General features: G+C 37.2%; 1 protein-coding gene across 1 annotated transcript in view; it reads right to left on the bottom strand.

Moving 5' to 3' along the window:
• The window catches only part of LOC126236649 (sushi, von Willebrand factor type A, EGF and pentraxin domain-containing protein 1), a 485,510-nt gene that overhangs the window by 259,140 nt on the left and 213,837 nt on the right, over nucleotides 1-12,533 (bottom strand). Inside the window, exons 19-28 of the mRNA XM_049946110.1 lie at nucleotides 9,938-10,105; nucleotides 6,411-6,554; nucleotides 4,932-5,050; nucleotides 4,644-4,836; nucleotides 4,426-4,549; nucleotides 3,733-3,914; nucleotides 2,086-2,276; nucleotides 1,138-1,407; nucleotides 629-942; nucleotides 113-223 (exon numbers count right to left, since the gene is read on the bottom strand). Coding sequence (XP_049802067.1) covers nucleotides 113-223; nucleotides 629-942; nucleotides 1,138-1,407; nucleotides 2,086-2,276; nucleotides 3,733-3,914; nucleotides 4,426-4,549; nucleotides 4,644-4,836; nucleotides 4,932-5,050; nucleotides 6,411-6,554; nucleotides 9,938-10,105 — 1,816 coding nt within the window. The remainder of the gene's footprint in view (nucleotides 1-112; nucleotides 224-628; nucleotides 943-1,137; nucleotides 1,408-2,085; nucleotides 2,277-3,732; nucleotides 3,915-4,425; nucleotides 4,550-4,643; nucleotides 4,837-4,931; nucleotides 5,051-6,410; nucleotides 6,555-9,937; nucleotides 10,106-12,533) is intronic.

The raw sequence follows: 12,533 nt of genomic DNA, 5'->3' as shown, positions 1-12,533 counted from the left end.
GAGGGGAGGGGGAGGGAAAGAGAAGGAGGGAGAAGAAGGGGGAGAGGAAGAGGTAGAGATGGAGAGAGAGAGTTAGCAATATTCTGTGATATCTTCTACAACAAACACTTACCAACACATGGGGAGTAGCCATAATTGTATCCCAACAAAGGTTCCACAATGGGCTCCTCGCAACCCATCAACTCAAACTTCAAACAGGCATTGTCCATATAACTTACAATTCCTGCAAATATAACATACATTTAAAACTTTTTTAAACACTGTATATACTACTTGTGTTTACATTATAATTATTTGACAATATGAAAATTTAACATTTCATAGCAAACTGGCTAGATGATTAGTGCTCCACATGCAATAAATGCTTTCGTATTTCATTGTAGCCCTATATGCTGCTACAACTTTGAAAACCAAGGTTCTTGGTTTTCAGAGTAAGTATAATTTATTTGTTGTTTCATTTTGGTACTCAAAACAAATAAAAAGGAAAACTATACATACATTCATAAACAAAATTAAGACAATCTCATTTATTTACTAAAAGAACTGACATAATTGGAATACATTTTTCATGATAAGTGTTTAAAAGATCTTTTCACAGAATTTCAACAAATACGTACTACATTCTTACCTAAAATAACAAACCGGGCTTGAACATATTTTGGAAGTGTAATCATAGCCAGTTCTCCATAGTTCCCTGGATCTCTCATTGTCAGGTTGAAGTTAGGGAAGTAAACAACATAATTTTCATTTTCAGCTTGTTTGTAGAAGAAACGTATTTCAGTTGGGCGACCAACAATGTCATTTGTCACAACACCTTTTACAAGGATAGCCTTCACACGATACACCTGGCCAAGATCTACACTCACATATGTGAAAGCTTCCTGTTTTCCACACCATCCAGTGACAGAATTCAGACGTACATTTCTTGCTTCGTAGTTTGGTCTGAAAACACGATGCGAGCTCATTTTATTTAATTTTGCTAAATATAATAAGTAATTACATTCTCAATAATGAACAGCACCCTACTTATTCTAATTTCAAAATTATTCAAATAAGTTACCAAAGAAAATAAAATCTATTTGAAAGAACAATACTTGTTAAGATCTTCATAGAGCATTATGTTTATTTTTGCCTTACCGTTCTGATGTTGCATTGATAGCTGAGTCTGGTATCTTCCCAGAAGCCAAACCCAGTGGCCTCACAACTCGACACTCTGGTTCACGTAAGCAAGTGATAGGTCTGGGGTTTATCAGAATATAACCAGGACGACTGCAGCCAAATGTTACTTCAGATCCTTGCTCATAACTGCGAGCTACTTGGAAACCATCTGGAGGTCTACCAGGATCTTCACATACTGGACCTTCACACCTTAGGTCACCAAAGTCCCAAACACCAGTTTCCTGGCACCTAAAAATAATGAAAACTTACTTTACACTGTTCTATTTGCACTCAGAGCAGCTTTCTTATGGCACAACAACATAGTTGTCTTTATTATTCTCTCCACTTAGGTAATAATTTATGCTTGGGGAGGGGGGGGGGAAGGGGGGGTGGAGAAGGGGGAAGGAAGAAAATAATGATTCCAGTTGGGACAAGAGTGTATAAGAAATGTGTAAAATAGTCATAATGCTAGACATAATACCTTATCCACTGTGAAAAAAATGGGCCCCTGTCTGTTGTAAGGTACTATAATTAATAACAGTATCAGGAAAAACATCAAACTGAAAAGACTGAATTATGAAAGTCATAAAGAAGATGGCCTGATACCAACACCCATAAACTCCTAACCACACCCCATCCTCTTCTTAGTGAATGCGCTATTATACACAACCATTAAGTACACAAAACTTTAGGTTGAGATTAATACGTGAACACTACATGCTATAAACCAGATAATGAGTGTAACCCGTCCAAAATGGAACAAAGTTCATTAGGACCTAACATCAAAACCCACGTAAAACACAATGTTAATCTGACTTAATGTTGTCATTAGCAATACAGTATTAATAAAGACTTATTAAACTGATACAGTTCAATGACAGTGCTGGCATTCAATGAACAACGCCAAACATCACATGGTTCTCTTACCGTACGACATTGTCATGATGATTTGTCTGTCCTGCCAATTTAAATGTATCTTGGCAACCAAAGAAAAATGATGATTGATATTTTGTATCAAGGTAGTTTCCATATTCAGCCCCAGGGGTTGGCTCAGGTTCACCACAATCTACTCTTGGACATGCAGGTGGCAAGCCAGAAAGCCAGTAGTCTGGGAGACCCTAAAAATACAACCATTCTTCAAAAAATGTAATTAACCGGATACAAGTTCTTGTAGTACAACTAGCACTTTCCTACATCTTAAAACATGATAATGAATAAGAATGAATGTGAAAGCTGTAGCCATGAGAAAGAGTTGAATGCTATTATACGACCTAAAATCTCACCTCCTCACCTGTATTTGTGTTTTCGTATCTTCATTTCTTCCTCATGTCATTTTTATGCTAAAATTTCATTATGCCACTTATTTTTTATTGAAAACATTGATTTCACTTAAAAAGGAGGAGATTTAGAAACTTTCATTCAGTGTAATGCAATAATCCCCACACAACAAAACCATAAAACAGTGTACAAAATTCATGTCTGGAATAGTGATCTCAATATTGTACTTTAATTAGTGGCATCTGGAAACTGAGTGTACAAGCAGAAAAACATTTGTGTTGTCACATTCTTTGGTGCTTTTGTTTATGACTGAATACAGTCATAGGTATCAAAACAGAATGTGTGCCTTGCTGCCAAGTACCAGTATTAAACAGTGGCAGACTAATGAAATTTTTGTGGGTGGGGGTTGTTGCCTGGAAGAAAAAGGAGATCAGGGCAAACTTTTTGGACAGGCAACTGAATTCTGAGCAAAATGTAGGTCCCACCACACATATCAATGGCGACATGAACAACATGTTGTTTTCTTTTGGTCATTATAGATAATAAAGGAATTATAATGTGAATGAATCTTTATTAATGAGCTTATTATTTAGTGGGCTTGTTACAGAGACTTCAACACAAAGGAAAAACACTGCTGAAAGGTGACATAGAACTACTACTTCACTTGCCTGCAGTCAGAACACTAACACAGAGACTGAGGATACAGCCATGTACTGGATGATTCAAAAAGAAAGAACAAATATCTATTGTTTATTACAGGCAAACTACAAAAGGTAAAAAAACACAATGTACACGTCACTGGATGGAGGAAGGTTCAAAGTTTTGACAAAAGCTGTACTGTTTTTTTGTTTGTAGCAACATGGTGACTAAACAATATGGGAAGTCATTTTGTGTGTCAGAATTTGCACGAAGTCAACCCACTGTTCAAGTGAGATGTGCATTCCTCACACTTTGCAGTTTTTTTTCTGTAGGGGTACATAAGCGAGAGTCTTGGAGCCACCTATGGCAGTGTCTGTGGAAACAAAAAATTTGAACCTTCCCCTATCCAGTAATGTGTGCAATGTGTTTCTGTCTTTCATATTTTGTCTGTAATAAGCACTTGAAATCTGTTCTTTCTTTTTGAATCAACCTGTATATGTGTCAGCTTAATAATATGCAGTGTTTTACAGAGGATCACTTATCTGTGGGGATAGTTTAATATTCACACTAGCTATGGGGAAGGCACTTCCTTTATTTACAGTTCTTAAGCAAGAAATTATATACAATTACACCATTTAGTAACAACTTCAGACTTACAGGTTGAGGATCATAGACACACTGCCGAAAGCCAGATGTGGCCGTTCTCCTCAGAGTGCGGCCTGGACTACCACATGTAAGTGTGACATTCTCTCTGAATGGAACTAACACACTAGACTGGTCTTGTCTCACTACTGTGAGTCCTTCTGACTTGTCATCTGGCAGGGACACACACTGGGCATCTGTATTAACAATTAATTTACATTATACTTTCACTTTGATTAAGCTACATTATCACAATCTTATTAACAATTTAAAACTATACTAGAGACAAAGGAATCAACAGAAAATGAGAAAATCAATGACTTTTTTTTCTTTCTGGGTTAAAGAGATGAAAGGAAAACATGTTTAAAATATCTAATTGAAGTATTCGACATGGGAACAATATCTCACCACACATTTTGTATAAACACTTTCTGTGGTAGAAGACTCTAGTACAAACTATAGATTGCACACTAATATGGCAAAGATGACATAAAAACAGAAAAATAGAGGACAAGTATGATTATAATACTGTAATAAGTGTTTAAAATATTAATAAAGTGACCAATGTATTTAGTAATAATCTAGGTTAGATTGGAAATAAAATACGTATTGAGCTGCACCATTTATCTGACTTCACATGCATTCTTAAACTTGCATTAATTCACCATGTACTACTTTCATCTGAAGTAGTGACAAATAGACTCTTACATTGGCATTCTGGTACAGAGCCATTCCATAGACCCGCTGATGTGCACAGCAATGATGAAGAACCAGACATAACGTAGCCAAAGTTGCACTGGAAGCTGACGAGATCTCCGAAATGATACATATCCTACGAAAACATTGCTGATAAGTATAAGATCTCAGAGTATCAATGAAATGTTTCACTATCTGACATATGAAACTCAGAAATTAAAATACTTTACCTTTGTTGATAAAATCAAGCCATTCTCTGGTGCCTGTAATGCAGGACACATCACGGGTACACAACTCTTGTTACGTTGGAAAATGTCCCCATCCCTCTCCCCCGTTTCAGAAACCGCAACAGTAAATCCAGCAGTTCCATTCTCAGTAAAAAGCTCATACCCAATGTTGCACACACAGCTAAAGTTTCCTGGGCTGTCAAAGAAACATTGAAAAACAATATAAATGTCATGAGTGTGTTTCCAAAATCTATGTTCAGCACTACTTTTGTGAACTGTGTTGCAAATTACCTGTTAATACACTTTTGATCACAGCCACCATTATTGTCCAAACATTCGTTTATGTCAGCACACTCCAGCCTAGTGCATCCCATGACTTCAAGTCTCAAGCAAGGGGCACCGACATAATCCTTAGAAAATAACAATTATAGTTTCAGTGATTCTTATGACATTTAACACATTACTTCAGATTCTGGTCTATACTGTATAATAAAATGACTTTCATTCACTATCTTCCTTAATACATGTATCTTATGGTACCTCAATATATTATTAAGGAAACTAGAAGCAAAGAAACAATAATAATGAGTGCATCAAAATGGACTTCAAAACTTTGAAAATTCATACAACTTACAGACTTAGTCTTGATGTCCTCTTGAAAGAAAATAGATCAAGTTTTGACTCATATGGTATGCTAGTACAGAATCACACCGGCTGAACTGCTAGTGGCAGTTGCGGCAAAAATGAGTGCCTTTACTGGTTCCGAGTGTGCTTGCTGTGTGTTTTGGTTTGAAGAGTCGAAGTCTGTGACAGCTGTACAACTTAACTCTTGCACAGAGTATGGTAAAGATACTCCCAGCAGGCCTACTATTTATGAATGGCATAAGTGTTTTCCTCAGGTCGTCCCTGTGCATCTAACGACCTCACAGAACACATGAAATGATGCTCTGTGAATTGTCCTACAAAATCAATCTCATGTGCTTCTTGAGCACTCAGCATCCCATGTATGAGTGTTTGGTGTGTGTTAAGAAAATGGTTATATCTCAAACCATACAAATTTTAAATGGTGCAAGAACTGAAACGCACTGATAGGATTGCTCATATGGGCTTTTGTGTTCAAATGTTTCATTGGTTGGATGAAAACTTCATTGGAAATATTACCTTCAGTGACGAGCTGAATTTTCACTTAAGTGGTAAAATAAATAAATGCAACTGTAGGATTTGTGTTAGTGAAAATCCCAGAAAATTTCTGGAACATGGATGTGACAGCCCAAAATCGACTGTAGATGGGATGTGTGCTACATAACTAACAGAAGACACAATCAACCTGTTTAGGTGTAAGGTACAAAACTTGTATTTTGCTATAAAATGACACCAAAACCATGTCCATAAGTTAAATGAATAAATCAATATGATTTTCAAAGTTGTAAAGTCCTTTTTTATACACCTGTTGTTGTGTCATACAATAGAAGTCAAAATCAACATACATTTAAGGATTAAACATATCAACTGTGAATGTTACACAATTGATGAATAATTAAAATTAATTTTCATAGATGTATGTGAATGGCTCCATCTTGAAGCAAATAAAAAAATCCTCAATATGAGCAGTTTTTCATATTTTCAGAATAAGATAATGAACAATACTAACATTAAGTAGGAACAAACACTATAAGCTGCTATGAGCAATGTTACAAAATGGACCATTAAATTGAATTTTCACTTCTGAAACACTATTTTAAAGAAGTAAAAAACTATGCAGTTTCTAACCTGGATTCTGAAGCGTACATACTGAGCCTCAATAGGCACCGGCAAGTTAAGTACTGACAGTGTGGGTTCCAAAACTCGGAACTCCACTGGTGTACCATCTGGATTTGTGTAGTCACGGAAAATGTCTGTTAAATTGTCAGTGTACTGAAACAAAAGATGAATATGATTGTAATAAAAGCCATTAAATTCTTTCATTCAATACATAAATTGAGAATATATGGGAACATCAGTACAAATTATATTGAAGTACAATGAAATACTAAAATAAGACTCAGCCATGTGCAATAGTTAAAAATGTGTATGAACAGGGTTGCTTTCTCAGATTACTTCCTTTTACTTTTTGCCAATTGTGTTTACAGCTCTTTTGAAAGATATGATTTTCCCACTTTGAATCATTTTGAATGTTTACTCAGGTGTAGTCGGTGTACCTCCCCACTACTACAATATATTCTGTGAGTATTGTTGGGAGTTATTTGTGGCAAACTGTGAGAGTTGCACACATGCAATGAAGAAAAGGAAAGAAAAAAAGACTGCTGTTATACAGGGTGATTCAAAAAGAATACCACAACTTTAAAAATGTGTATTTAATGAAAGAAACATAATATAACCTTCTGTTATACATCATTACAAAGAGTATTTAAAAAGGTTTTTTTTCACTCAAAAACAAGTTCAGAGATGTTCAATATGGCCCCCTCCAGACACTCGAGCAATAACAGCCCGATACTCCAACTCGTTCCACACTCTCTGTAGCATATCAGGCGTAACAGTTTGGATAGCTGCTGTTATTTCTCGTTTCAAATCATCAATGGTGTCTGGGAGAGGTGGCCGAAACACCATATCCTTAACATACCCCCATAAGAAAAAATCGCAGGGGGTAAGATCAGGGCTTCTTGGAGGCCAGTGATGAAGTGCTCTGTCACGGGCTGCCTGGCGGCCGATCTATCGCCTCGGGTAGTTGACGTTCAGGTTTATACCAACGTTTAATACACCACCTATCAGGAGGTTTAACACCATACTTCGTTCGAAATGCACGCTGAACAACTGTCGTCGATTCACTTCTGCCGTACTCAATAACACAAAAAGCTTTCTGTTGAGCGGTCGCCATCTTAGCATCAACTGACGCTGACGCCTAGTCAACAGCGCCTCAAGTGAACAAATGTACAACTAAATGAAACTTTATAGCTCCCTTAATTCGCCGACAGATAGTGCTTACCTCTGCCTTTTGTCGTTGCAGAGTTTTAAATTCCTAAAGTTGTGGTATTCTTTTTGAATCACCCTGTATAATAATTCATTTAGTGACAATAATTTTACATTAATTTTTTCATCTTTCTTATAGTCACCATTGTTACTGGCAGAACTTGTAGCTTGCTGCTCCATGTTGTTCTGCTGCTATCTTTTGCATTCACTGTGTCAGTGTTATATAATCAGTATTATATGTGAAGGCTTTCCTTCCAAGCATTGTTTACAGTCAGTTCCAAGCTTTAGGTAGAAAGATCTGATTTGAAAGAAGGTGGCAAAGAGTGTTGCCATTGTGGAAGTGACGACAAAATGTTTTGCACACACTGCTTAAACTGCTTATAATCTGTAGCTAGAAGGCACAGTGCTATTACCAGAGTTGTACATCTTGATCTGCTTTGCAAAAGAGTTGTAAAAGTAATCATCTATCTTTCATCCCCATACCAATGAGTTCAAGTCATTCATCATCCGTTTCCTCAGCAATATACATTCGAGTATGACTGAGTGACTTTAAGTGTAATAAGGAAAATGTAATTCAACCAAGATGTTTCAAAATTATAATATGCCTCATTCTATTTTTTTTCTTCAGCAACTGTTTACTATTTCACATACATTTCAGAACACATCTAATTCCTACTCTGTAGTCTTATCACACTCAAATGTAATGTTACAACAAACTACTAAAAAGTTCAACTTCAATATTGCAATATCAACAACAGTTTTTTGTGATTTTGAAATAACTCTGTCAATTATTTTTATTAAATTCTTCACATATTCATTCCTTTTTTCAAGCCATCATATTTTTCTGCCAATTGGGTGACATGTTTCTCATATGCAAGCAACACCACTGTTTTGACAGAAAAAAGGAATTTACTTTCTAGAAAGAGTATGTAAAGAGTATAATTTAAAGTTACTACTAGGAAAAACTAAAGACATGTCTTTCAAGGATAAAGACCTCATAAGCACAAAACATTTAGGTGATAATGAAATATCAGTGAAAAATTTTAATTATTTAGGCTGTGATATTATGGATGAATATGACAAAGGATGTGGTAAACACACTAATAAAATTCAAAACCAGGGCCTGAAAAATTAAATATGGAAAGAGCATTACTGTTCTTGTTTTACAGAATGGAAATAATAAGGGAATGGAATTAATTTCGCATTAATGTGACTTCTTAATACTGGGGAAATGATGTAGTAGACTTAGCAGAAATTGAAACAACAACATTAGGAATGCTTTAAACACATGTCCAAGTTGTATACATTGATATTATGAATAGTCTGTTATTAACAATCACAATCAGAATAAATCTGAAGGGAGAAGAAGTCAAGGAAGACTAAGGAGAAGATGGATATGGCAACTGGAAAATGCTTAATGTTTGATATGTAGAAGAAGGAGAAGATGAAATGTAGTTCATTACAATATTAAACAAGTTGTAGAACCAAAAATGATACTTTTAGTTAAGCTGAAGCTTTATTATCTTTCGTAACTTGTATCCATCACACTTGTTACAGAAGTAACTTACTGCTTTCTGAGTAACCTTTGAGATGCATTAGTCAACACATTCCACACCACTAAAATGTAAACTGGGGCTTCAGAAAGTAAGTTACACAGGTCATCTCATGCTAAGACAATTGCACAACATGAGTGGTACAAGGATAGAAGAGAGTATGTGTTCTGCGTTTCCTGCAGACACAGTTCTACTGTGGTGTACATAACAGGTGCATTACATTGTGGGAGTGAAATGGCATGGTAACTGCAAATGTACCCCAAAGATTAAGTACACAGAGCACTATGATCCTTGTGCACAAAACATCAAAATGCACAAGTATTAACCATGAACAACTGACAGTATATGGACCTAATGCAATGTTGCATCCTTTCATAGTGAAATAGTGTCAACAATTTGATGAAAGCCTCACACAGGTGGTAATGTTGAATGATAAGGACAGCCATTCAGATCACAGATAACAATGTCCAGGCAATCAAGGAACTCATGCACAGCAATCACAGATTTTCCGACTATGACATTTGCATAGTGGTACTTGAATGGCTTAGTGACCAAGAAATTAAACGACTGGTAGAACATACTGGTCATTGTTTACTGACACTTGGTGACTGTGTTGAAAAATAGTGTCATGTATCTGTGTCACTATGAAGTGTAGTGCAGCATTCAAAAAAATTACCTGGGGTGCCATAATAATGCGTAATTCACTTTTTGAAGTCCTCTCATAAATACATTGAGTCACAAAATAACAGCTGAATGCACTGATGGTGGAATACCAACCTGTATTCTCAAACCTGAAGTAAAAGCAAGATTGCCGTCAGCACGAGGCACAGTTTGAGTGCGGAAGCCTCTGATAATAGTAGGAGCTCGAAGATCAAGAAGAACCCAGTTGTTGTCTGGTTCTACACTGTTCCCACACCATCCATCAGGATTATTCAAGCGGATCATCTGAAATGACAGGATAACATTAAATCATTATATTTTCCCTTAACTTTTTGCTTTCATCACAAAAAGGACATCCACCCAGTGAAACTATATTTTCTGTAATTTAACTGCAACTGGAAGTATTTAATAAGCTTATTTGCTGACATAATTTTTTATACATTACAGGTAAATAATGCTGCTAAATTCACAGAGCCAGTTAGATGTCTTGTATCTAGAAACATTTATTTCTGAAATGTAAGGTTAGACCTACAACCCAAAATTACTATGTTAGTTTCATGCTGATACAAATTCTTAACAACTTACAGCCAATATATGAGATGTGGAAATGGAATCTGCTTAGGTGTAATCAAACAGAACAACGATAAAACAAATAGAAAAATATGTCAGGCATTTAACTTTTTCTACATCTACATCTACATCTACATTTATACTCCGCAAGCCACCCAACGGTGTGTGGCGGAGGGCACTTTACCTGCCACTGTCATTACCTCCCTTTCCTGTTCCAGTCGCGTATGGTTCGCGGGAAGAACGACTGTCTGAAAGCCTCCATGCGCACTCTAATCTCTCTAATTTTACATTCGTGATCTCCTCGGGAGGTATAAGTAGGGGGAAGCAATATATTCGATACCTCATCCAGAAACGCACCCTCTCGAAACCTGGCGAGAAAGCTACACCGCGATGCAGAGCGCCTCTCTTGCAGAATCTGCCACTTGAGTTTGTTAAACATCTCCGTAACGCTATCACGGTTACCAAATAACCCTGTGACGAAACGCGCCGCTCTTCTTTGGAACTTCTCTATCTCCTCCGTCAACCCGATCTGGTACGGATCCCACACTGATGAGCAATACTCAAGTATAGGTCAAACAAGTGTTTTGTAAGCCACCTCCTTTGTTGATGGACTACATTTTCTAAGGACTCTCCCAATGAATCTCAACCTGGTACCCGCCTTACCAACAATTAATTTTATATGATCATTCCACTTCAAATTGTTCCGCACGCATACTCCCAGATATTTTACAGAAGTAACTGCTACCAGTGTTTGTTCCGCTATCATATAATCATACAATAAAGGATCCTTCTTTCTATGTATTCGCAATACATTACATATGTCTATGTTAAGGGTCAGTTGCCACTCCCTGCACCAAGTGCCTATCCGCTGCAGATCTTCCTGCATTTCGCTACAATTTTCTAATGCTGCAACTTCTCTGTACACTACAGCATCATCTGCGAAAAGCCGCATGGGACTTCCGACACTATCTACTAGGTCATTTATATATATTGTGAAAAGCAATGGTCCCATAACACTCCCCTGTGGCACACCAGAGGTTACTTTAATGTCTATAGACGTCTCTCCATTGATAACAACATGCTGTGTTCTGTTTGCTAAAAACTCTTCAATCCAGCCACACAGCTGGTCTGATATTCCGTAGGCTCTTACTTTGTTTATCAGGCGACAGTGCGGAACTGTATCGAACGCCTTCCGGAAGTCAAGAAAAATAGCATCTACCTGGGAGCCTGTATCTAATATTTTCTGGGTCTCATGAACAAATAAAGCGAGTTGGGTCTCACATGATCGCTGTTTCCAGAATCCATGTTGATTCCTACATAGTAGATTCTGGGTTTCCAAAAACGACATGATACTCGAGCAAAAAACATGTTCTAAAATTCTACAACCGATCGACGTCAGAGATATAGGTCTATAGTTTTGTGCATCTGCTCGACGACCCTTCTTGAAGACTGGGACTACCTGTGCTCTTTTCCAATAATTTGGAACCTTCCGTTCCTCTAGAGATTTGCGGTACACGGCTGTTAGAAGGGGGGCAAGTTCTTTCGCATACTCTGTGTAGAATCGAACTGGTATCCCGTCAGGTCCAGTGGACTTTCCTCTGTTGAGTGATTCCAGTTGCTTTTCTATTCCTTGGACACTTATTTCGATGTCAGCCATTTTTTCGTTTATGCGAGGATTTAGAGAAGGAACTGCAGTGTGGTCTTCCTCTGTGAAACAGCTAAGGAAAAAGGTGTTTAGTATTTCAACTTTACGGGTGTCATCCTCTGTTTCAATGCCATCATCATCCCGGAGTGTCTGGATATGCTGTTTCGAGCCACTTACTGATTTAACGTAAGACCAGAACTTCCTAGGATTTTCTGTCAAGTCGGTACATAGAATTTTACTTTCGAATTCACTGAACGCTTCACGCATAGCCTTCCTTACGCTAACTGTGGCATCGTTTAGCTTCTGTTTGTCTGAGAGGTTTTGGCTGCGTTTAAACTTAGAGTGAAGTCTCTTTGCTTTCGCAGTAGTTTCCTAACTTTGTTGTTGTACCACGGTGGGTTTTTCCCATCCTTCACAGTTTTACTCGGCACGTACTTGTCTAAAACGCATTTTACGATTGCCTTGAACTTTTTCCATAAACACTCAACATTGTCAGTG

This window comes from Schistocerca nitens, chromosome 2 (genome assembly GCF_023898315.1).
Source record: "Schistocerca nitens isolate TAMUIC-IGC-003100 chromosome 2, iqSchNite1.1, whole genome shotgun sequence".
Classification (NCBI taxonomy): Eukaryota; Metazoa; Arthropoda; class Insecta; order Orthoptera; family Acrididae; genus Schistocerca; species Schistocerca nitens.
Note: the sequence above shows the minus strand (reverse complement) of the source record. Positions and strands in the feature narration are given on the sequence as shown.